This window comes from Letharia lupina, assembly GCF_014066315.1.
Source record: "Letharia lupina isolate WasteWater1 chromosome Unknown contig_6, whole genome shotgun sequence".
NCBI classification, from domain to species: domain Eukaryota; kingdom Fungi; phylum Ascomycota; class Lecanoromycetes; order Lecanorales; family Parmeliaceae; genus Letharia; species Letharia lupina.
Window position 1 is genome coordinate 1817851 of NW_023502975.1, and position 24982 is coordinate 1842832.

Sequence of the window (24982 nt, forward strand, 5' to 3'; positions counted from 1 at the left end):
ATACAGGAACTCGCTGAATTCTGCGCCCAAGTAAGAGCTCCTGTGCAGCAATTCGGAATCAATATCGTTTAGGCAAGGTAGACTTTGGCAGGGTAGATTTAATGTTACTGTCAGGTTTCCGAAGTCAGGAGTGTGAGGAAGGGTATTGGTGGTATTGATGATGGAGGAGGCTGGTCGTTGGATTGTTTTGGATGATGAGAATCTGAAGCCCTTGGCTGCAGCCTCTTCTAGTAACTGCAACAACAGGCCGTTCGAAGGTCGTCTTGGCCTTGCAATAATCAAGCGATGGCAAGCTGGTAGCGATGAACCTGGTGAATTGGGGGAGTCGAGAAGTGGAAAAGGGGTGTCGAGGATGACCGATCTAGGCGAAGTGTTGATAGTTGATCAACAACTTGGCCTAATTTTGATTCATCCATTTCGACTTGCCATCTCTTCCCTTCCTGCAGCCCTGACAACAACTATGAAGTCGATCTTCAGCTACCACTACTTCTCATAACCCTGCCTACAAGCAGGAGTCTTTAGTGTTCCCGCAGCCAGTGTTCCGTCCAACATAAACAGTCAACAACGCCAAGCTGTGTTCCTTTCTTCGAGTTTTTCGGAGCCTTAAGAGACCTCACTTTTCGCGTGTTCGTCGGACGATCGTCTGGATAACCAGGCAAGCGGTCATGGCATCATCATGTTTGTCGAAGACCTATCCGTGTACTTGTGTATCACTTCATCTTCCCTGTCACTGTTCATCTCCCCGTCATGACTTTGCGATAATGTCTTTGTTCCTGACCTAGCAAACGCAGGTTGATCACATAGCTCTCCAATGGCGGAGGCAGGAGCACTCACCAGTCAAGTTCTCCGTTGGTCACTGTATCAATCATTCAGCCATGGTTTCCTCAGATGTAACGGCTATTTTTCCTAAAGACGATTGGGAACGGAATCAGGGCCAGTCGTGTTGTCTACTTCAGCATTGACATTAACGAAGATGGGTTCTCGATCAGAGAAACAAGATATCATCCAAGATTTACAGAGTCAGAGATCATGCAAGAAAATTGACAAGCAACATTATCAAAAGATCACTTGGAGAAAGCACTAAAGACCAAGAAAGCAAAGCAGAAGTGGTTGAGAAGAACAAGCGAAGGAAGAAGGAATTACGAGGGGAAGAGAACATTTGTGAAAGCAATAAGGGCAATACTCCATTTTTCGATCTCTCTTCAAGCCCTCCCAAACCGCCTAGCCGGGCCTGCTTTACATCAAAGGTAACACTAGACTCTGACGGGGAAAGAGGTTTTGCAAGACCGGAAGAGACCCTTGTTCTTGGAGCGGTCTGAGAAACTTATGCTGTCGCCAGGCTGTGGTGCATAGCACCTCGAACTAAAAGACCATATAAGGAATTGGGCCGTGGACAACAATGTCCACATCATCTCATCTCATCTCAGACGATTGTCCACTGTGCAAAACCCTGCGGAAAGAGACAAAGCTGGCATTCAGCGATACTTCAAAGCGGTGTAGGAGCTTTGTCAGACCCGTGTGTGTAAGAGAGGCCTAAAGTTTCTGTTGATTGACGTTCGGCTTGTATATCTTTCCCCAGGATATGTTGATATCTTTGTCCCCTTCGGTGCTAGCAACAGCAGTGTTGGAGAAGGCTAAAGCTGAACGAGCTATGTGGGCGTGCAGCCTAGCACACTTCCCCCAGTGGAGTAGACGCAGTGGGGTAGACGTGTGGTACTCTGTTCCCTTTACCTCAAACGCTGGTGGTTTTTATGTCTGCAAATCTGATGAAAGGAGGCTGCCTCGAAGTTTCGTAGCTTTAGGCATTCCGATTCAATAGCTTGAGGTACACGTTGTCTTAGAGGATGGGATGGCTGTGATGGGCTTGGCTCAATGTGTTTCAGGCATCACTGTTTCGGATTTACAAATGAAGTCTTCTAATCATATCAATAGTTCTCCAGATCTTGAATAATCCTATGCAAAATTCTTGCGGGGCCATTTGAGCTGACTTGATCCAGGATCACATGCAGCAGGCATCAGTATTGAACCGCCGGCATGGGGTAAACGATATCATACTCTTTGGTCAAAAGGTGTGATTGCACAGTCTTCCATCTATTGTATAGGCTTATGGTTATGGAGCCATCCCTTGGGGTCTTATATGGGTTCAAGATGACACGAGATTTGAGGCTTCAGAGAGGAGAGAGAAAATTTAGCTTTACGGACGATCTCCGCTCTCAAGACTGCCACACTAAGTCGTATCTTATACAAAGACCTAAGGTAACTTTCATTATTTTTAGACCAAATTTTATATTTCGTTCTACACAAATTATGGCTCATGCTCCACAAGATCTCTCATTGAACTCGTCCAATCATGACTACGTGTAAAGAGTTACAAACATAAAAAGACATCGCTATGCAACCAGCAGTCCGCGATGCCAAAGCCCGCAAAAGGTGCGCCGCTGACGCCTCTTGCATGCTGGCTTGCCATGAGCTCAGAGAATCTCAATGCCTCTTGTATTTCTATCCGTGAATCAGTATTTGCAAGCCAAAGGGAGGAGATGGACGTACATCCTCAATCCGCCTTCTGTTTCCAGGGTCCAAACTATTTGTCGCCCCCAGTAATGTCTGCCCCACCGCATTGCTGACGCCCATTGCAGGCCTCAAAATTATTGTAGGAGCGCCTCTCAAAACTGCCCTCGCGGCGCCGCCTGCCGTGCCACTCTCCAAAATCTCCCCAGGCATTGCTATGATGGCATCTTTGGCGGTGAGTAGATCGCGCTCGAGGCTGGCATAGCCACCCCGAAGGCCTTGGACCACGCCTACTGGCTGATCGGCGTACGCACTGATCTGCGGCTTTTCGTCTTCCTCGAACTCGGCGTCTTCCCAACCAACACTCACATCTGATCTCTTCACCGGCTGAGTTAAAAGATCCTCGGCACCCTGAAGCACGGTTTGAGTACCGATCGCAAGCTTAGCTCCCAGTTTGACTAGTTCACTCGTCGTTGTCTTCGCGAAAGCAACCGCGCCTTTCTGCAAACTTCTAACCACCCTACCATCCTTTCGATACTCTCGGATAGGGATAGCGACTAGGTTGCGAAAACCGCCTCCAACATTCACGAGCGAGCGAATAGGTGCAAGTCCCGCAAGAACACCGGGCAGCTGGTTCCCTTTGACATCTGGCATCCAAATGTCATTGAGGGTTTTGCCGAGCTTGTCAAAACCAGAGACGCCATAGATGATGACGTGTCGGAGAATCATGTCTGCTTGTTCAAGTATGAAAAAATTCATGAACTCGTTCGTATGTCCTGAACGAATACCTGCGTAATCGACCCTTTTTGGCTTAAAGTCGAACTTGACTCGTATGGAGTTCACTTCCACGCGCTGAAGGAACGGCGCTTCAGACTGCGAGGTTTGCATCGGCGCAGAGTTGTCCTTGAACTCGAAGAAACGGGTGATGAAATCAAGTGCATCCTGGTCGACATGAAGTCGTAGCGGAAGTATAGTGGCCTGAGCACGAATTAGCTTTCGTATTTTGTAAAACCTCCTTTCTCACCTTTAGAATGATCTCCGACGCTGCAAGACTGGGCACAGGCTTGACGTTCAATATCTCAAGGTGGATCATGTCTGTTCCACTTTCGCGTTCTCCAACCTCATGCATGTAGGTAGCAAACTTCTTCCATGTGGAAGTTGGCACATGATCGAATATCTCGAGGTCCTGTACTCTGATGTCTAGAGAGCTTTGAGTATCGCCTGAGTCTGGCGACAAGACTATCACATCTGCAGAGACGCCCTTCAGCTCGAAGGTCATCTTGTGATACTTACTACGTTTCAACCGCAGTTTCCTGCTGCCTCTCGAACGTGGTGCTTGACCTTTTCGGCTCGGCGAGCCTGAAGGTGTGGAAGTCGCATAGCTTTCTGTCTCACTAACAAGATCGTCAAGATTGCGATTGACCTGATGAGCCAGCTCTCTTGGGTCACGATTCGCGGGAATACCAATGTAGATCGAATTGAAAAGAAAGTCACCAATCACGGATTCCTCCTCTTCGTCGGGGTCCGCAGGTTTGCGTCTATCATTGCGAGCCAAACGTTCTGTGGCTTTGTTTTGAACGTCTTCGATGGCTTGGCTGATGGTGTCTCTGGTACTCTGCCAGTCGTAGCCATCATAGAGATTCCATATAAAGTGTACGTCCCGCACACGAACTCTCAAAGGACTGCCACGCACTCTGAACTCGTTGCTCAATCCGTAGGTGTTTTGCTGGATACTCCGCTGATGAGCAGTGCCTCCCACCACTGAGCTCGTTCCAAAGTGATCGTCGACGAAATCAAGAGAGGAGTTATCAGGAGCAATCTGTGTCTGCTCTTCGTAATTTTCCATGGTATTCTTGTTTCCCATTCCTTGGACGATCGAAGGGTTTGGTAGAGATTCTATATCATCTTCAAGCATGCTGTCTGCGATGCCTTCGTATACTGATTCGAGGTTAGGATTATAGATACTGCTTACGAATTCGAGGTTCTGCGGGACGTCGTCGTCTACTATATCGCCTTCGTCAAGTTCCAGTGATAATTCCTTATCGGTATTAGGACTGATCTGAGTTGCTGGGAAAGCATTGCCCGAGAGCGAAGCGAGCATGTCTTCGACGGGTATGACCTCTGTCCTGTACTTCAATTCTGTGCAGGGCGGCGTTGGCGGTATCAGTCCAGTTATGATATTCTGCAATGTCTGGGTGGAGTCCGCGCATGACTCTAGGACAAAAAGATCGTCCCGGATCTCTACATCGATTGCCCTGCTGGAATCATTCTCGAGCTTGACAATTTTAATCGTAGCTTTTGCTGCAGAGATCAAGCTGACAGATACATAACCTAGGTCGGACAGAATTTCAACCTGACCTCGTCGGTCGATAGAGCTTTGAGCTGTAGAAGGGGCATTTTCACGGTCGCCGATCACCATGAGTGAAGCCTTTCTGATATCAAGCACTGCGTCGGCTTCTTCTCCTCTGGGCATGGCACCTACGAAGTGAGTATCAGTGAAAACAACAAGGCCTTTGGCCGGCGATTTGCGTGGATTGAGCCCCAGGGTCGAGTCTCGCACAGCAACATCAAGTCTCAATTCTTTCGAACCTTGCGAACGATCACTGCTCGCGGGTTCTTGAGCCGAAGGCTTTGGTGTAGATCCTCTGTCGGCAGCTCGGGCAGTAAGAGTAGCCACAGAGCTCACCATATCAGCAACAATTGATTGGACGGATGTGGCATCCTTCATTCCCATAACTGCCATAAGAGTGGGGACATGATACTCAAAGCGTACATTGTAAAGCTTTATTTTTGCTGTAGGTTCCATTTCGTTGCCGACAAAGCGAGCCATGACCATGGGTGAATACGTCTCGCCAACGATCTGCATGGGCAGAGCGTGTCCGATCAACTCTTCTGTACCGTTTCGATGAAGGTTCAATGTAGTAATTCCAAGAGCGACCAAGCTGGGGAATGCGACATATGCTGCCTCCAAGTCCTTCGAAGCCAAAATAGCTGCACCAAAGCTGTCGTTGACTTGGATCTTGAGTCTGAGGTCGCGAACCAACATCAGCGTTAGGATACCTGGACGATCATCCTCAGGCAGATATTTTGTCACAGTCGAGAGCTTTTTGAGGTCTTCCGATAACGCTGCAATACGTTGTAGATCGTCTAGATCCGACAGGATGCCTTCAAGGCTTTCGACTGTAGCGCGGACTACGCCTCCTTGTCGTCGTTGACGCAAGAGAGTATCCAGCAGTATATCATCATCCCTTTCATACTCGTCTTTGGAAGGAGACAAGAGGGCAAGTAGCCGATCTAAATCCTTCTCTTTGGGTGTTGACAAGTACTCTATTCTAAGATTCGAAAGCTTCACCGCTGTAGATGGCTCAGAAGAGGCATGCCGCAGATACGGGTCACTGATGTTCAGTCGGTCGACTTGTAAGCCGAGACCTTCCGTTCGGCTGACAAGCTTCATGGCCGTGCTCTCAAGACGTAAAGAAGAGCGTGTACCCCGAAGATCAAGGACAATGCCCCCAATCCTTGCCGTGACTTTGTTCTGCGTCTGAATTGGAGGAGATAGTCTTGGACTGTTCTGCGTTTGGCCTTCGAAGTGTACACCGCGAACTGGCCTGCTGTGATGGGAAGTTTTAGCCGCCATGTCTACCACAGTCATAGTGGACATCATCGAGCTTCCGAGACCAAGCATACTGCTGAATCCGCCGAACCAGGTAAAAGTCTCGTCGAGTCGGCGTGAGTCTAGAGCGATATGCAACGGAAGTGTTGTCAACTCAACCTTCGTGGCGCTAATTGTCTTCGTTACCGTTAACTTCATGTCATTGTCGATAGGTGCAAGTATGTCTCGGGTAGATTCTCTCATCTTCAAGCCGGAATCAAAGGAGAGGATGTCTTCCGAGACGTATCCAAATGAAAATTTTCTTGTCGATAGTTCCAATACAGACGATGCTTCACTTTTGCGGTACATAGCACAGAATTCTTTCATCTCCGCTCTCAATAAAACTTCTGAGTCTCCACGCAGATCGTTTTGTTCCACGGGGTTCTGGGAACGTATACCTCTCACAGGCACTCCTTTGACGACGTCGAGAAACTTCCAGCACATCCGCTTCACCTTCAATCTTACCTGGCTCACCTCTCTTGGAGCTGGTTGCGGGACAGCTGTTCTGCTCTTCTCGGAGGAAGAGGATGAACGCATGGCATTAATTTTTTCAATAACCAGAATCATCAATTTGGCGAGACCCATATCACCCAAGACTTGAATATTACCTACATCTATAGATGGCCGTCGGCCAGACTGCTGGGAGTCTGAGCTGTAATCCGAGGATAAGATTCCGTGAGCAGCGGCGTGGGTGGTCTGCGAGGTTAACCTTGAGCTTCCAGAGAGTGTCTGGCTCAAAGCAGCAGACGGTTGATGCTTGATCCCAATTGGGCTGTCTGCTGTATTGGCATTACCTTGGGGAATCTCCAGGGCAATGAAGTCAACAAATAGTATGCGCTTCATGATGGTGAAGGGGCTTTTGAGATTTGCCGAAGAGGCCTCAGAACCTTGGGATGAACCATCTCGCTGGCTGGGAAGTCTAGGGGGTGACACTGGCTCATGCCTTACATTGGTGGGCAATGTCGAAGATGGAAACATGTGTTCAGTCGATTCTGGATTGGAAATCCGGGGGATCCGAGGACCATGGTCATCATGATGGCTTGCAAGTCTATCTCCATTCGCCGGTGTTTCATGCTGGCGTAAGATGCTGGTCGGTTTGTCCTGCAGAACTGAAAGATTACCTGGAACAAGCGAATCACTACCCTCGTCGCCGCTGTCCGAGCTCGAGGCGTTCCACTGACCAGGTATTGATGTGCTCTTATCTGTTTGCGGAGCAGAAACATGACTGATGGCACTCATGTACATGCTTTCTGCCTCCTCGTGACTAAAGATTTTTGATTGTGCAAGGTCTTCAGAAATTGGAGAAACTGTATGACTGCTGGGACTTGAGGACTTCGAAGGCAGAGCTTCTGTACTGATACCCATTGGCCGGCCAGGATCCTGGGGCTTGGCTCGTGGTTCAGATGGGCGCATGGAACCTTGACTTCGCATGTCGAACCCAAGCTCCGTTTGTGAGTTCCCAGCAGGGAGTGATGTTGGAGGAAATGCATCGAATTTTGCTGGAGGTGTCCGACCGCCTTCAAGCGACGCTGCATCAACGGAGTTGTGAGACATTCTCGACAATGGGGCAGAAGATCCATAGTTGGCTGCCCCCTCGTGTAGAAACGACCTAAGATCTTTAGGATCTTTTCCTTCCTCGGGTGATTGTGGGGTGTCTCCGGAGGCGGAGTAGAAGGAGCCAGTGACCGCGCTATCATGATACTGACTATCGCCAGCATTGGACAGACCCAATGAAGCGGTAGATTCATGATCCGTATCAGAACCCTCGGAATCCGTAGGCTCTTGACTGAAGTCATATATCATTGGTGCTTCGGAATCCTGAGAATCTTGTCTGTCTAGGCTCGCAGGGAGAGGACTGCTTATCGTTTTGGGTTCGCCAATGGTACTTGAAGCAGGAGAGTCTATAGGCTTGCTGCCAGATCTCGCTATAATGCTCGCGTGGGTAGTCTCCGGAGACGACGGTCCGGTAGATCGAGCAACGTTGGCGAACAACGAGGCATCAGAGATGAGCATAGCGTGAAAATTGGCCAATGTCACGCGACGGGTCTCTTGAAAGACAGAGTTAGAAGCTTCTTGGACACTCCCTTGATCCGTTACGCTTGGTGTTGCTAGGCGGGTGATAGCGTTGACGATTATGTCCTCTATGTAAAACCGAATGGTCAAGACATTCGACCTTTCTGATGTATCGCTGTTGGCAGAGCTTTCCGAAGCAATATCTAGCTTAATGTCCAGGTCCAATTCCACATCCTTGACTTTCAACTGGACACGGTCCCCAACACCTTTCAGAAAGTCTGCCAAAAACCCTGGAAGGGGAAGTGTGTTGGCAACACCAAGATCGGACGTTTCGTCACCATCATCGCTAGTCACTAGAGACTGATCCAGGTATTGGGACTTTGCAACAGCATCTTGCAGTTCGGCCTTTTCTTCCTTTGATTCGTCATGTAAGAATGACTTAGCTAGGTCAACGGTAGTTGGCAAGTACTCTGAGACTCCTGCACGGCTGTCACCACCTGTTTGCAGTACAGGGCTGGGAAAACCGCCACCGGGGTCGTGAACGTGAGACTGTGTATTTCTTGGGTTGTCCGCTTTGACGCCCTTTGACGGTTTTCCCGACCGATTTCTTTTGGGTGGTGTCGATTTGGGTCTTCCCCCTCCGCATTGATCTTCGAGGTTTGCGTTCACGCGCACCTGCACTCCTTGCACTTCAACTGATATTCCACTTATGTAGAGGTCCGCAGGGATCGTAAGCCGAAGATACTGAATCTGAGCAGAAAAGATGGCCAAATTCCTTGGCAGTTGTAGTAAATCGGCAAGTTTCTGAAAGCAGTTGCTCAGCCGTTGCACGACGGGAAGTAGAATGACCTGCATGGTATGCCCACCTTCGTATGCACGGCCACATCCCTCAGCTCAACTGTGCTCCTCTTACCCCATACTATATCCAACTTCTCGAGATCTAAAGCATCGGTGTCCAGCAGCTCTAGTCGTGAAAGAGCATATCGTAAGATCCGCTTCTGGAAATAGGACGGAAGGAAGAAAGTCATTGTCACTGGTGCAAACCACAAAAGACGGTTATCGGCTTATCATCGCAACGACCTTTCGATGCTGGACGCGGAGTCGCACCTGGTGAGGAGTGATCGAGGGTAGAGACCATCCTAAGTTCTTTTTCGGTGGAGGCCTGTACTGATAACTCATGTTGGGGGAGACACCTGTCGTCGTCAAACAGTAGATTTCTTTTGCCACAGACGTGTGTAAATTTTAAGAGAATCTGGCAGTCAACACATGATTCATTGCCCGTTCTTCTACTGAATGTGACCATCCCCCACGTCAATACCTAGTAGTCTGGTGGGGCTTGGAGAAACTCGAATCCTCTAAGGTATGATTACCGTATTGATATTTTTGAATACGGAAAGTAATTGTTACCTCTTCCTCATCTCGAATGCCTTGCGTCTTCAAGCCGTCCTTCTTATCAAAATACGGCCATTGCAATGTACTCATCATTGACATATAAGAAGAGCCCCCTCTGAGAGGATTGTCTTTCAGGGTCAATTTCCCGAACTGACATGAATATGTTGACATTGTTTTTCCACGCCAAAAAGGCGGAGAACGGTATCATATGTAGGTTGTACTGTGCTGTGCTCAGTCCTTGCATTTCAAAGTCTTTGTGTGCATCTATCTAGTCTTCATCGCCTCCGTAGTCAAGAGCAAATTCTAACAAGATCCACTCGCAAAATCTGTTGAATTCCATATGCCATTCCCTTAGCCTCGAAGCCCGTATCCCTTCGCCATAAACTCCTTTCTTGATGTCTTCAGTCCATTCCTTCGTTGTTTGATCCTCATGTGCTGCCCAGCGTACACTATTCTCCGCAAGAGAACCAAGCCCAGCCAGGCCAAGATTCTCCCACCCCTGCAATGCCTGCCAAAAGTCGTCCGTCACACCGTTTTCCCTTTGCCCTAAGACAGCTGGGTCGTCATTCGAGAGAGCGCAGGGGACGCCTCGAGCCAAAAGGGCTGGTAAAGGATGTGATTTGATGGAGCTTGTGAGGCGCAATACTTCGTTTGAGATTGGGCACGATTCTATGAGTATCTTTTTTGTCTTGACCATCTCCAGCAAGAGAGGATGCTTGTATAGCGAAAATCCATGGCCAATCCTTCGGGTCCCAAGGAGTATGGCATCAAAGAGGTTTTGGTCCGTTTCATCGCCGTCTCCCAGACATTCGCCTCCGTGAAAGAAATACGGACTATTACAGATCTCCATATCAGTGCTTCTTCTCAAAATATAAATTGGAGTAAATAGACGATGTTGAAGAATGACAAGCTGTCTTTGCTATCAAGACGGTAACGGTCTATGAGTTCAAGTGCGGTACTTTGATTTTCAGCTGGGAAGACGCCCAAGAATACGTACATATCAACCCCGTTCTCGAAGCAGCGCTTCTTGAACCAGAATAGTTCGGGTGTAAGATCTGCCAGTGATCTCCCCATATCTTCTTGTCCGACAACATCATAGCCAGCGATGAGCTCAGGATAGGCCTTCTTCATGAGGATGCATTGCTTCATGTGATCCACAATTTTCTTTTTGCTCCAGGATCGTAAACTTGTCCATATGAATCGATATCCCCAGAAATTTCTTCCGTCCTCGGTAGCCTTGAATTTCTTCAGCTCTTCGCTGAAGATGCGAACAAGATCATCGGGACCTTTAGACGGTTCTTCACAACCCTCTAATCTGAAATCGGCTGCGAATGTGCATCGAAAATCTACCCAACTCAAGCCATCACCCACGATTTGTCGTAGAAGACGTTGCATAGACGCCCGCAGTATAGGTTCATAATACTCCATTGAGTCTAGTAGTGGAAAGCAGCTTGTGAATTTCTTCCAGACGGCATCAAGTCCGTGATGATGCTTGATGGATTCTTCCGGGGTGATGGTGCACCTGGCTTTTAGCCAGGCCTTAAAACCATCTGTAGCACCATCAGGAAAGCTCCCAGCAGCCTCTTTCATGGAAACAGGATGAGATGGTTGGTATTCTTCGCTCCAAATCGATGAAGCGGTCGCTAGTGATCCTTTTGAGTAACGGAAAACCACCTTTCCGTGCGCCCTCGCTGTTGGACCACACAACGCCTCTTCTGCCAGCATAGCCATTCCTTCTGTCCCAAGCAATTCATCAATGAGCCAGTCCACATCGATCATAGCGTCCTGATGCGCATGCAACAAGGCTCCTTTTGGCATTTTTTTCACTATTCGCCAAGATTTCGTTTTCTCCATTGTGTCCCGGGCAAGCGCAAACATCATTCCTGGATGTAAGTTGACGCCTTCCTGCCGAGCAAGGTCATCTTGAAACTCGCTGGTCCAAATAGTCCGATGTTCCTCGACCAATATCCGCGATACTATTGCACACGCTTCGGTGGCTAGTGGTGTGAGAGATTGGCGGAAAGCTGCATCACTCCGCTGAGATTTCTCTTGATCTATAAGGGCTTCGCGGCCTTGGAAATACTTTTGTATGAATTGGTCTTCAAATTGCGGGAGACCTTCTTCGATCTCCCAGTCTGAAATATCTGACCCGGGCTCAGGCTGATTATCAGGGCCGGACGCCATATCTTAGGCTTAGGAACAGTGCTGTGAAGCGGAATTTCAGGCAAGAGATGATACTCGATAAGCAGAACAATCCTACCTCACACTTAGCCTTGTTGCAGACGTAGAAGATGTCCTGATAGAGGGAACGCTCGTAGGAACGTCGAAACGTTCGGCTATCTGTGATCGGTGCAAGATGTTGACACCCTTTACATCTCTGGCAAGTACTTGCGTAAGGTTAAGCCCTAAGCGAAAAGGGGGTAGAAGCCTGTATGAAGAGGGTACTGCGAACGTGGTGAAGTCTAACCCCAGGCAAGCTCGTTACCGAAGGGGCCCTAAGAGGTGTGGGTATTCTTCGGTGCCAAGATTTCTATACCTTTGCACACGCCTGCCGCTCCGTAGCGTATTTAATTCCCCTACTGCACGAGCTGCAGTTTGACCATCGATGAATTCACTCACAAGGTATGCACATTGGCGTTGCGATAAGACTAGGTATGCACAGGTCTACTTGGCAGCATCAACAGCCAATTGGGTCTTCTGCGCTCCCTCCAACGTAGATCCTCGAAAATGTCTCTCAACGCCGAGGCATTGGCGATTATCTTACACATGGATAAACGTATCTTAATAGGACCCTTGTCCCAGCGAGCTCCCATATTTGAATTGTATCTTTTCCCAGACATCTGCGCCAAGTGGGAACAATGTCAACCACGCCGGGCTACATTGATGTCAGAGATCATAACTCTTCTCCTCAGCAGAATGTGATACAGAATGACGACCCAGCCCTTCAAAACTCCTATGAGCATCATCATGATCACGTGCACCATGATGCCCAGGCAGAGAAAGGTCGGGAAGACGTGCTCATCTACTCCCATGGTACAACCTTTGAGGGGCGGACTATCCCGCACCAGGATCCGCAGGACCATGATCTTCACAGAAAGCGGCATGCAGATATGGCAAAAGAGCCAGCGGCAGCCGTTGATCCTGAGCAAGGTACCATGAGCCCCAGTCGCTCTGAAGAGGATCCTCAAACCCACACGTTCTCGAACTTTTACAAAAGATACCGCATATTCTTTCATCTATTTGTTTGGATTGTCTTTACCGGATGGTGGATCGCCGGGTTGCTACTCCATGGCATCCATGACTCGTTAAGCTCGAATACTGGGTGGCTCAAACCATTCCTCTTCTGGCTTGCAGTTACCTTACGAATTGTTTTCTTCCACGTTCCCATTACTGTTGTCACGAAGCCCATACACTGGACGTGGGAGAAAACCGGCGTGCGTTTTGCAGAGCTGTTGCCGGAACGGTTCAAAATTCCACTGGCCGCTCTCCTGACCATATCCGTCTTTCTGATCGGCGGATTTGTCAGTCCCGAAAGTGAAGACAATACTCGCGATAATCGAGCGGTGTCTCTATTCGGGCTGGCTGTCTTCATATTCGTCCTCTATGTGACATCACGCAATCGAAAGGCTGTGAATTGGCACACTGTGATAGTAGGAATGCTAGTATGTATTTTCTGGAGAATGATCTTTCCTCTTTGGTACCAGGGTTTTATTTATGAACACTGCACCAGGAGCAAAGACTGATCCAATAGCCCAGGTTCTTCCCATGAGGAATGTGTGCTGACTCAGGATTCTGTGTAGGTCCAATTTATTGTAGCCCTCTTTGTCCTGAGATCAAGCGTAGGATATGATATCTTCAGTTTTATTTCGGAACTTGCTCGAGATCTACTTGGGTTTGCGAACCAGGGAACGATATTCCTCACAGCGGAAAGTGTCCCATCAACCCATTGGTTCATTGTTTCCACTTTACCGGTACGTTCATTTTCGTAGGACCTATGACGGACCGTTGTTCGAGTTGAGAGACATGTTTTTTTGAGATCAAAAGGCTCTTAATACCCATCCAGACTGTCCCACGGCTTAGGTCTTCGCTCTAGGAAGATTGCTGACTTCATACCATTTAGGCAGTTATATTTTTCGTGGCCCTTGTCCAACTCTGCTTTTACAATGGGATATTCCAATGGTTCATCGGCAAATTCGCTGTCTTCTTTTTCTGGTCTATGGTACGTACAGTTCGGGGCTGATTTTTCCTGATCGGTAGTACAAGACCTGTCTCGGGAGCAAAGGACCATGCTACTCTCGGAACCTGTCTTGCAACTCCAATCTCTGCCTCGAATAGACTTTGCTGACTCCGAAAAGAGAGTATCCGGTGCAGAAGCGGTGGTTGCTGCGGCCTCGCCATTTATTGGGCAAGGCGAGTCTGCAATGCTCATCAAACCGTTCGTCGAACATCTTACTCAAGCCGAGCTTCACCAAGTCATGTAGGTTTTTCCCAGTCTGTTCCTTCATAGTAAATCCCTGATTCCCCAAGGTGCCTTGCAACTCAAATTCCGACCTTGGAGACTCGATGCTAATTGCTGGTCAAATACTGCAGGTGCTGTGGCTTCGCTACCATTGCTGGCTCCGTGCTCGTCGCATACATTTCCTTGGGTGTCAACGCTCAAGCTCTCGTCAGCTCCTGTAAGTGCCTCATTAGAGATATTTCCTTTCATTCACATAGTTTTGAGTCGCAAGACGTTTCTCAAGGGGTTTCGACTCCCCAGACTTGAATAACCTTCGGACAAACGCTGACACCTAGACTGAATAGGTGTCATGTCAATTCCCGCCTCTCTTGCCATCTCGAAGTTACGCTACCCTGAGACAGAGGAGACGCTAACCACTGGTCGAGTTGTTATACCCGACGAGGATGAGCATAAGGCTGCCAATTCTCTCCATGCCTTCGCCAACGGCGCCTGGCTTGGTCTCAAAATCGCGGGCATGATCCTATCAACCCTTCTCTGTATTATAGCCCTGCTTGGACTAGCAAACGGACTTCTCACTTGGTGGGGAAGATATCTCAATATCAACGATCCACCCCTCACCGTCGAACTTATCGTGGGTTACATCTGTTATCCAATTGCGTTCCTCCTCGGCGTTCCGCGCAACGGAGGTAGGCACCTTTTCACATCATGCTTTCTTGTCCAGTATTGGTTCATGAGCTGGAGGGCATGTTGCTGGATAGGAACATGCTTTCCGAATCACCTCTGCCCTATAAGGCTTTCTGAATTTACAAATACTTCCAAAGAGAAGCTGACTCTGAGATCATGTAGACCTTCTGAAAGTTGCCCAACTCATCGGCACAAAGCTCGTTGCTAACGAGTTTGTTGCTTACACGGCCCTGCAGACAGACCCTGCCTATTCGGATATTAGCTCTCGCAGCAGGTTGATAGTGACGTACGCGCTGTGTGGGTTCGCAAACATCGGGAGCTTGGGAACCCAGGTCCGTACATTTCTCACCTAGGCTTTCCTATATGGTATTGGTATTTGGTCAAAGGATGTGTTTCGGGAGCAAGAGGACCTTTCTATTCCCGTGGCCGGTCTTGCGATTCCATATTCTGCCTCGAATAAGCAGTGCTGACTCCGAAATCCACGTAGATAGGGGTCTTGAGCCAGATTGCGCCTGGAAGGGGAGGAGATGTCTCAAGACTGGCACTTTCCGCGCTTATCTCAGGGGCTCTGAGCACATTCACAAGTGCGAGCATTGCAGGTATGCTAGTTACCGATCAGGCAGCTTACTTCACGCCGAGCGCTGCAAGTTCATGAGACGCGGGTTTTCGAATGCTGGGCTGTAAGATCCAGGACGACTTTGATCGATGGATACTGGGAAACCGATTGAAAATTTACTCTCATTATGTATAATCTTTTTCGATGATATATGCGGCTGATCTAGAAAGGAATAGTGCAACCATTCTTTGTTTTCGACTGGGGTTCAAAGGTAGGCTTTCAGAAGGCCTTAAGATGCCACAGGATGACCGTTTTTGTATGAGTGGATGCTTATACGTTCAGTAGTCAGAGTGTGGTGATGATATCACAAGTTGCTCATCGAGGTCAGTTGCAAGACTTTGACATAAAATCAATTTTTGATTCTCCAGTGATGTCTGCATCAATCATACCCAGAGGTTTTCAATTGAATTGCGCTCCTCGCCATAAACCTATCGTACTCCAACCACGCAATGCAATTAGGGACCTTTCTTCTCCGCACTCGTCGAGCCTGCATCGAAAGGACTCGCTGACAGACAACATGTCGCACTGAAGTAATCGATCACTACTCCTCGTCCAGGTCCTGGTGACGCGCTAAAACTAGTCGCTTGAACTCAGTGGGGTCTGAGTCCCACAGCTCCGCCGCCTGACCGTTGAGAGGACTTGCACTGCAGAAGAAGAGGAATCAGCATCACAACCCAGAACATTTCGAAGAGGCAGAGGAGCATACTTATTTGGCTCCCCCAACAAACTCTGCAGGCTCAGAAGCACGCTTTGGACATTGTAGACGGCACTCCACTTGTCCTTCAGGATATCCAAGCATATCCTCCCGCTGAAATCGACGTTTGGATGGAAGATGGGTGTCTTGAATAGGACTGTCGGTGGGGCGTATGGATAGGAGGACGGAAATTGGAAGGAAAGCTTGAAGGTGAGGGAAGCGTAGGGCGTTTCAGAAGGGCCGGCGATGGTGGCAGTCCAGTTGAGTAGATTTTCTGGAGAAGAGGGAAATGCTGAGATACCAGGAGTGCTGGAAAGCATCAACTGCATCAACTCTGTTTGGAGACTAGAAACAAGTTAGTATTAAGTTGCAGGATGTGACCAAGGCTTTGCTGGAATGATCATGAAATTCAAAGACCATACCGTTTTGTCACGCTTTGTGTGTCCTGACGACGAGAAGTGGAGGAGAGTTTCGAGACTTCATGTACAGATGGCTGACCTGGAGCGGAATTCTGTGTGTCTTCCATGGTGAAGTCAGCCATAGTTGTCAAGGCTTAATGGAGGACACTGTTGCGTCGAATAACGTATGGGTATTGGAGACTTGTGGTGTGGGCTAAGCAGTGATGGAAGAGTTTTATTGTGTATCAATGCTTTCGAAAACTGTGAGGCTGATGTGGAGTGCGAAGGTGTGGAGTGTGAAGGTGTGGAGTGTGAAGGTGTGGAGTGTGAAGGTGTGGATGAGGTGTGGATAATAGGTATTTATGAAGAAAGTGCAGGGCATTGTTTACTGTTCTCGCCGTTGTCATGCAACCAATTGCGCTAAAGATCTGCCGGAACAGGGATTCTTTGGTGGGGTACGCGGGCACTTCCGCTGCCATATGAAACACCCATCACGTCGAGCACGCGACTTGTTAAATAACATCTATACTTTGAGAGCTGGGGACTGGAGCAGAGACGTCCATGTTGACGCTCACCAACTACCATCAGAGCTCCAATAGATACGCGTAGCATGTGTGGAAAACGCCTTTGCCAATCATGATAGCCCATTCGCAGCTCGCCCCGTTGCCCAGCGAGCTGCCCTTTCGAATCGTCTCAAAGACGATCGGGCAAGGTGCATATGCTTGGTTGGTTGGGCTTCTCATCTCCTGTATCCATGCAAAAGCTGACGTTTGGGTGTTTAAGCATCAAGAAAGCAGCACCACTCCATACTCCGAAGCCCATCTTCGCAGTCAAATTCATTCACAAGGAATTTGCTGTCCGACATGGTCGTCTCACTAAGAAGCAGCTCGATCTGGAGATAAATCTTCATCAATTCCTTGGCCAACACAGAAACATTGTGCAATTCTTTCAAGCAGGCGAGGACTTCACCTGGCGATGGATAGCCATGGAGTTGGCTGAGGGCGGCGACCTCTTCGACAAGATTGAGTCAGACGTCGGAGTCGGCGAGGACGTTGCGCATCTGTACTTCACGCAGCTCGTTAGTGCTGTGACCTACATGCACTCCAAAGGTGTAGGCCATCGGGATCTCAAGCCAGAAAACATCCTTTTATCTGCAGAAGGTAATTTGAAGATCGCCGATTTTGGTCTGGCAACTCTTTTCGAATACAAAGGGGAGAAAAAGTTGTGTAAAACGAGTTGTGGTAGTCCACCATACACTGCGCCAGAGGTCGTGAACTGCGACAATAGACTTGCGAAGAAGCTCGATCATGGTTACCAAGGCGATTACGTCGACATCTGGTCTTGCGGCGTTGTTCTCTTCGTTCTACTAGTCGGTAATACGCCCTGGGACGAGCCATTGGATAGAAGCTATGAATTTGATCAATATGTCAAGACGAATGGCCGACCTGACGACGAATTATGGCACAATCTGCCTGTAGAAACTCTCTCACTTCTACGAGGCATGATGCGGGTCAATCCGAAGGAGCGTTTCTCGTTGGCGGAAATCCGTCGCCATCCTTGGTTCACAAGGGAGAACAAATTTCTCAGCTCGGACGGCAAGATCGCGAATCCACTAGCCTTAGCAACGCAGATGTTCGAAAGCATGAAGATAGACTTTTCTCAAGATCCGTTGGCTTCACAGACCCAGCGCAGCCAAAGCTTTGAAGATGCAATGGATGTCGACAGCCAGGATGTGACGATAAAGCTCTCTTCAACGCAGCCGGAGACTCCAACCAACGACATCATGTTCGATTGGGAGCGGCCTCCACGTGTTACTGCTAGTAACAGTGTATCAGCTAGTCAACCAAGCATCGTCAACGGTGTTTCCATGAGTGAAAGCATTTGGGACGACCGATTAGCAGAGGAACCATCCTTCTCTCAATTCTCAGCTAGTCCTCAGGTACCGCTAAGCAAGACGCAGTTCGCTCGTCAATTCCGAGACATCGTACCCTCACACTCCCTCACACGTTTCTTTTCCCTTTGGCCACTTGCCCGTCTTCATGCAGCTATTGCAGATGCTCTGCACAGCCTCGGCGTCCCGACTCCGGCTTCACCGCTTGCCGCATCCTCAGCAACGATTTCATCAGTATGGATCAAGATCAGGGCAACAGATACGAGGCATTGCCCACTGACTGGCGACGTGGCGATTGAGAAAATGGCGGGCATTGATGCTCATTTGATAGAGATCAATTTTGTGAAAGCCAAAGGAGATCCAGTGGAATGGAGAAGGTTCTTCAAAAAGGTCGTTGTGCTCTGCAAGGATGCCGTGTACAAGCCAGATGAGCAGAGGGTAATGCTCTCACAATAAGGACAAGAAAGGGATGGCTATTCATTGCATAGCGTATGGTGGCATGGCGCAGGGCATACCCACTGCATTTTAATTAAGATACAAATGATCACCACTGGTTTTAAAACATGTTTTTTCATACCGACGCATCATCCACCACATGTGATTTTGCGATTGCCATGATGTCTTTCAATATCTGATTTCGCATGCTTTTGGCACCTGTGGGCTTGGCCACCGAGTTTGCGGTACGCGTGCCCCGTGGAAAATGCAGCACCTAGCTCTGACGACCTCAAGCATCTTCCACCACAACAGTAGTCAATCCCTTCGGGTTCTTCACGTTCACCGCCTGCACGTAGCTGTACAGCTTCTCTTTCGCACCCTCTTCGTCATTTCGCTTTCTTGATATCCTCACGCGCAGTCTGTATGGCACACCTTTGATGCCAGCCTCCCAGACTTTCTTGTTGAGTTGAGGGTCAAGGCGAACGTCTTTGGTTCCCTGACGTTAGGCAAGCATGTTAGTAATGGGGGTGTTGGATTGGAGGGGTTATGGAGATATGGAAATGTTCCACGTACCATCGCATTTATCGCAAAACCCCGAATCTCTTTGATAGCCCTTGGTGCTCTCTTCTTGAAAGCTACACCGTGTACCTGCACAAAAACCCAATTGATTAGTCTTCCGTCCTGAATACCCACGAAGGGGCCATAGAGTGGACTTCACAAAACTAATCTGGTGTTTATGTAGAGGAGAAACATACTCGCTTGTGTAGATGGATGGTGTATTCGCGGGCGACAACATCGGCGATGGCGGATCGTGTGGTAGTGGGCTTCTTGGTCGTCTTGGGCGCGGTCTTAGGAGTAGGCATTGTGACTGGGAAGGGCGACAGCAGATTAGTGGATGGCAGGACACATGATGACTGGAAGTCATAATTTCTTAACTTACCTATTTGCCTTCCACGAAAGGATTTAAGGACCGAAGGGTTCCGTGGTGTAAATGATGTCGATAAATTTGGTTGAGAATGTGGATTTGTTGTGTCTCGCTTGTACGAGTAGGGCTGAAAGATGCCTTGGCGCCGGACATCCCATGCTCTGAAACAATCTTCTCTTTGAACAGCCCGGCAACCATGTCTTCAATGCGAAATGCAACACAGCGCCGCAATCATCGAGAACGAGGACAGCCATTAGAACGAGAAGCGAGGCTGGGAATCCTTGAGAAGCACAAGGTCCGCTGATCGATGTGTCTTGCAGTTCGTGCTCGCTTGCTAACGCAGGATACAGGATTACTCGCTAAGAAGCAAAAATCATAATGAAAATAAGAAGAGACTCAAGATTCTTAGGCAAAAGGCTGCCGAGCGAAACCCGGACGAGTTCTCCTATGGAATGCTGAGCAGGCAGTCGAGAAAAGGGCAGAAGTTAGCAGACCGGCAAAATCCGGTACTCGGCCAAGACGTGGTCAAATTATCGAAGACTCAGGACGCAGCATATGTCACTACTATGCTTCAAAAGACGAAGCGGGCACGGGCAAGATTAGAGCAGGAGTTTGTTCTAAGTGAGGACCAGGGTGCTGAAGTGCTGGGTGCGTCATCGAGTCAGGAAACGGGAAGCCATACGGTCTTCGTGGACAGTAGGGAGGAACAGACGCAGTACAAAGCGGCTGGAGAATTTGCTTTTCCGCCAGGTTCTGCAACGAGAAAGCCGGGATATTCTTCTATGAACGAGGAAGAGGACGACTCAGATGGGATGCCACTCATGTATTCGCCTAAAGAAGCTCCCAAGTCAGGTCGTGCGGCCGAACGTCAAGAGCTTGCCTTGAAGCAAGATAAGCTCCTGCGCAAGCAGCACAGAAAAGAGCAGAATGCACGAAGATCGAAGTTGGCGGCGCTAACCGCTCGGGAAAGGGACCTCATTAAAGCGGAGAATGAGCTGGATCTCCAGCGAGCAAAGATGAGCAATAGCGTGGGCGGAACCACCAAGGCTGGGGTGAAATGGAAGGTGAGGGAAAGGAAAAAGTAAAGAGAGAACCAGAACGTATATAAATGAGCGCTGAATATACCCCCCAAACGGTCATGCTTTCGAGTCCAGCCTCGATTTCGATTATCAAGCCATGAATATGCCGTGTGGAGACACAGCTACCCTCATCTCAGCAATGTGTCTAGACTCTAAAGCCATGAGATACCTTACCTCTCTTCTTGATGGGGTTCAAGACATGAAGACTTAGGGCAGAGAAGTAGGGCATGAGCAAAATGAACCTCGGCATCACCCACAAATGGTTCCCGCAGAAGTTTTGAGCACCAGCGTGCAACATTAGTACACAGCATTCAGACAAATCGGGTTGAAAATGAAGATTGAAGGGAGGACGTTTGTGGTTTCTGGGGGGTGAGTCGGTCGATTCCAACATTTTTGGTACAAATCTTTTAACCAACCGTTCAAAGTGCGTCAGGCCTGGGAAGAGCTACGGTACGACAACTTGTAGATAGAGACGGTTACGTTGCGATCCTTGATATGAACGAAGAGAGCGGTCAAGCCTTAGTCCAAGAGCTCGGCTCTAGTTCCACCAGGTTCTTCCAAGCAGATGTATCAGATACAGAAAGCATAGCAGCAGCTGTCAAGGGCACAAAGTCGTGGGTCCAGCAGACCGGCAAAGAGATAGGAGGCATCATAGCGGCTGCAGGAGTATCCACACCCGCGAAGATCATTGATCGTCATGGGGATCCTTTCGATATTAAAAGCTTTGATTTTGTTATGAATATCAATGTGAGGGGGTCTATAGATCTAGTGAGGCAGCTATTGCCACATATGATCAAGGTGGAACCCGAGGCCCTAGATGGTGAAAGAGGTGTGGTGCTGCTCGTTAGTTCATCTGCGGCGTGAGTAGAGTATCCAATACGCCAAGCTTCATTTTAAGAATTCTAAAAATCCATATAGGTTCGATGGGCAGCCGGGTCAGGTCTCTTATGCAGCGTCAAAAGGAGCATTGGCATCACTGACCCTACCGTTGACAAGAGATCTCGCAAAATACGGAATCAGAGTCGTTACCATTGCACCAAGTCTTTTCGACTCTGGTATGACTGCTCTGATGAGCGACAAAGTAAGGGCAAGTTTGACCCGGGTCATGGAATTTCCGCTCAGACCAGGAAAACCCGATGAATTTGCAAGAATTGTAAGAGAGGGCATAGAAAACTCTATGCTGAACGGCGTGGTTATTCGGCTTGATGGTGGAATGAGAATGCCGAGCAAAATGTAGCAACGAAAGGACATTTGGAAAAACGCTCGTTTCAGTCCCTAATGCACCCCAAAAGATCATATACATGAAGATTCGGCTTTGAGTTCCCTAAGCGATCCATATCCTCTTAACCGCCTCAGTCAAGCCTACGTCATTCGTCTCGAACTCGTACAGTCCCACAGCCACGGTCAGAGTTGCCGCACGCAGACCCCACCAAAACAAGGCTCTGGTTTTCGGCAGTCGTTTCGATGGTATATAGTCAATGATTACGGACCTAGCAGTGTCAGCAAGGCTTCTCTCTAGACCGTAATGTTCCACATACTGAAAACCAATATGAGAGTGAATGAGGATGGTGGCGCAGAGGATTGCATCCGTGACAGGGTTAAGGGTCCCAGCAGCGAATGGAGCTACTGTCAAAGGTACTAGAGCAGCGGATATGAGTCTGTAGTCGTCTCGTCAGCTGGGATGTGATGGCTGTAGAATGATGCTCGTGCCTCTCAAAAGCCCAGTGGTAGCTCCCATGGGTGGGCGAAGGTTGGGGTATAGGTGCTGGATCATTTGCTGACTTTCTTCAGTATATGCAGCCATTTTGGGCTTATAGCCTATCTTGTAATATTTACCAGTCCCATCAATGATCTCTGCCAAGGAACATTAGCTTCCATACAGGTGCTTTGGTCCATGATCAATTGTACTCACGAGGGCCGGCAGGGAGGATGGGTCTTCGTCCACTGGCGTGAAAGCCTGCAACTCTGAGCATACTCGGCGGAATGCCCCTCAGTACATCGGATCTCAGAGGCAAGATGCGGCTCGCAATGGACTGGGTGCGAAAGCTAGAGCTATTGAGCTTGGAAAGAGCGTATGGCTGCGGGGCTCGTTTCCGGAGATCTCGACCTGCCGCCGGCGCAACACCCGATTGCCGAAGCAGCGAAGGCCGCACAATAGACGCCATTGTGCAGCTAATTGGGCTTGGAAGAGTGAGGAGAAATGTCTTTCAGCGTTCCACCGCGGATTTGGGAGCGAAGTGAACGCTTGTCGGTTGGTGACGCCTTTGTTAGCGTAAAGCTTGGCGGTTGTGTTTGATTGGCCGAAAGAGTCCGCAGGAAGAATAAGGCAGTAGACAATCTCAACTTCTGCTGGACTTGGAAGCTTGCAATCTCGAGGCATCTTGTCCTTTCTTTATTTATTCCACAAGCCATGGCCTCTAGGCGACTGGCGCTCAACCTGAATCAGGCTTTGCGTAGTCGCGCGGCCCTCAAATCAATTCAGCCCATAAGAGGTTTCGCAACTCCAATCCACCAGGGCATCAATACCGAAAGCACAACTCTGTCCAACGGACTGACCGTATGACTTACTCCAAATCAATTGCTGTTGGAAGCTTACGTATCCCTTAGATTGCTACTGAGCATTCTCCATGGGCACAAACCTCTACTGTTGGTGTCTGGATCGACGCAGGATCAAGGGCAGAGACAGACAAGACCAATGGCACAGCTCACTTCTTGGAGCACCTGGCATTCAAGGTAAATGGAAATTTGCCTCTTCGCAAGTGTCCGCGAGCTCAACGTTGTGCATAGGGTACCAAGAATCGAACACAGCAGCAATTGGAGCTTGAGATTGAAAACATGGGAGGCCACTTGAATGCGTACACTTCTGTAAGGGTTACTTTTCACCATGTGTCGGAGCTGCACTAACACTCCAATATAGCGTGAAAATACCGTCTACTATGCCAAGTCCTTCAACTCCGATGTCTCTGCTACAGTCAACATACTCTCGGATATTTTGCAAAACTCCAAACTCGAGCCCCAAGCCATAGAGCGAGAACGTGATGTGATTTTACGAGAACAAGAGGAGGTCGACAAGCAGCTCGAGGAAGTCGTCTTTGATCATTTGCATGCCACCGCCTTCCAAGGTCAACCTTTAGGGCGGACCATTCTGGGACCAAAGGAGAACATTGCGAGCATCCAGCGGGATGACTTGGTCGGTTATATCACGAAGAATTATACTGCCGATCGTATGGTCCTGGTCGGCGCTGGTGGTGTCCCTCACAAGCAGTTGGTGGAGCTTGCGGAGAAGTACTTCTCCAATATACCAATGGAACCACCAACTAGAGCAGCTGCCTCAAGTGCTGCCGCTCAAAAGCAAATACCTGACTTCATTGGCTCTGAAGTCCGAGTGAGAGACGACACTATCCCAACAGCAAACATCGCCATTGCAGTTGAAGGTGTGAGCTGGAAAGACGATGATTATTTTACCGCGCTGGTCACGCAAGCAATCGTCGGCAATTGGGATAGGGCAATGGGTAATTCTCCCTACCTTGGCAGCAAGCTCAGTACCTTCATCCACGAGAACAAGTTGGCAAATAGCTTCATGAGCTTTTCTACCAGTTACAGTGATACAGGGTAAACCATGAAACTACTCAGCCCTCCCTCCACCGGGCTTTGCTGATCCAAATCTTTAGGTTGTGGGGCATATACCTTGTTACGGAGAACAAAACTCAAATCGACGACCTTGTCCATTTCACCCTTCGAGAGTGGTCCCGTCTTTCCTACAACGTTACTGAAGCCGAAACCGAACGAGCAAAGGCTCAGCTCAAAGCTTCCATCTTGCTCTCCCTTGACGGCACTACAGCCGTCGCGGAAGATATTGGCCGCCAGATCGTCACCACAGGCCGCCGCATGGACCCAGAGGAGGTAGAGAGGGTAGTCGGTAGTATAAGCGAGAAGGATGTCATGTCTTTTGCGAGGAGGAAACTTTGGGATCAAGATGTGGCAATCAGCGCTGTGGGGAGTATTGAGGGTTTGTTGGACTACAACCGGTACGTACATTCCGGACTGATTTTCCGTCTCCTTCCATCCAGTCTCTCTGCCTGAGTCGCGAGACACTTCTGGGGAGCAAAGGTCAGTCGCCGCTAAGTTTTCTAATGCTGACTCCATACGCAGAATTAGGAACGACATGAGCCGCAATGCCTAAAGGCTGCGTTGCTCTAGTAGACCATGTTTCGAGAGTCCTGCACGCAGCCATTG

The 24982-nt window shown here is 49.0% G+C and overlaps 9 protein-coding genes across 9 annotated transcripts; 4 read left to right on the top strand and 5 right to left on the bottom strand.

The window, feature by feature from the left end:
* Positions 1–2481: 2481 nt before the first annotated feature.
* HO133_009314 (uncharacterized protein) lies at positions 2482–9201 on the bottom strand (the record flags this gene model as incomplete). The annotated part of the gene is made up of 4 exons (XM_037300175.1): positions 2482–2499; positions 2548–3486; positions 3533–8977; positions 9040–9201. The coding sequence occupies 4 exons, from the start codon at positions 9199–9201 to the stop codon at positions 2482–2484; spliced, it is 6564 nt and encodes a 2187-aa protein (XP_037155001.1).
* A 632-nt stretch (positions 9202–9833) lies between these two features.
* Positions 9834–11749, bottom strand: HO133_009315 (uncharacterized protein; the record flags this gene model as incomplete). Its single annotated transcript, XM_037300176.1, has 2 exons — positions 9834–10398; positions 10563–11749. The coding sequence occupies 2 exons, from the start codon at positions 11747–11749 to the stop codon at positions 9834–9836; spliced, it is 1752 nt and encodes a 583-aa protein (XP_037155002.1).
* A 674-nt stretch (positions 11750–12423) lies between these two features.
* HO133_009316 (uncharacterized protein) lies at positions 12424–15363 on the top strand (the record flags this gene model as incomplete). The annotated part of the gene is made up of 8 exons (XM_037300177.1): positions 12424–13227; positions 13366–13536; positions 13686–13784; positions 13921–14042; positions 14156–14241; positions 14369–14710; positions 14871–15040; positions 15196–15363. The coding sequence occupies 8 exons, from the start codon at positions 12424–12426 to the stop codon at positions 15361–15363; spliced, it is 1962 nt and encodes a 653-aa protein (XP_037155003.1).
* Positions 15364–15865: 502 nt separating this feature from the next.
* On the bottom strand, positions 15866–16559 carry HO133_009317 (uncharacterized protein; the record flags this gene model as incomplete). The annotated part of the gene is made up of 3 exons (XM_037300178.1): positions 15866–15968; positions 16031–16363; positions 16441–16559. 3 exons carry the CDS (start codon positions 16557–16559, stop codon positions 15866–15868), a joined length of 555 nt encoding a protein of 184 aa, XP_037155004.1.
* A 493-nt stretch (positions 16560–17052) lies between these two features.
* On the top strand, positions 17053–18763 carry HO133_009318 (uncharacterized protein; the record flags this gene model as incomplete). Its single annotated transcript, XM_037300179.1, has 2 exons — positions 17053–17141; positions 17200–18763. The coding sequence occupies 2 exons, from the start codon at positions 17053–17055 to the stop codon at positions 18761–18763; spliced, it is 1653 nt and encodes a 550-aa protein (XP_037155005.1).
* A 268-nt stretch (positions 18764–19031) lies between these two features.
* Positions 19032–19605, bottom strand: HO133_009319 (uncharacterized protein; the record flags this gene model as incomplete). The annotated part of the gene is made up of 3 exons (XM_037300180.1): positions 19032–19238; positions 19316–19390; positions 19498–19605. 3 exons carry the CDS (start codon positions 19603–19605, stop codon positions 19032–19034), a joined length of 390 nt encoding a protein of 129 aa, XP_037155006.1.
* A 258-nt stretch (positions 19606–19863) lies between these two features.
* HO133_009320 (uncharacterized protein) lies at positions 19864–21983 on the top strand (the record flags this gene model as incomplete). The annotated part of the gene is made up of 5 exons (XM_037300181.1): positions 19864–19962; positions 20018–20731; positions 21084–21115; positions 21172–21606; positions 21665–21983. 5 exons carry the CDS (start codon positions 19864–19866, stop codon positions 21981–21983), a joined length of 1599 nt encoding a protein of 532 aa, XP_037155007.1.
* An 87-nt stretch (positions 21984–22070) lies between these two features.
* Positions 22071–22911, bottom strand: HO133_009321 (uncharacterized protein; the record flags this gene model as incomplete). Its single annotated transcript, XM_037300182.1, has 5 exons — positions 22071–22236; positions 22285–22404; positions 22457–22523; positions 22583–22600; positions 22659–22911. The coding sequence occupies 5 exons, from the start codon at positions 22909–22911 to the stop codon at positions 22071–22073; spliced, it is 624 nt and encodes a 207-aa protein (XP_037155008.1).
* Positions 22912–23156: 245 nt separating this feature from the next.
* Positions 23157–24929, top strand: HO133_009322 (uncharacterized protein; the record flags this gene model as incomplete). Its single annotated transcript, XM_037300183.1, has 6 exons — positions 23157–23303; positions 23354–23479; positions 23534–23611; positions 23664–24358; positions 24418–24774; positions 24899–24929. 6 exons carry the CDS (start codon positions 23157–23159, stop codon positions 24927–24929), a joined length of 1434 nt encoding a protein of 477 aa, XP_037155009.1.
* Positions 24930–24982: the final 53 nt, after the last annotated feature.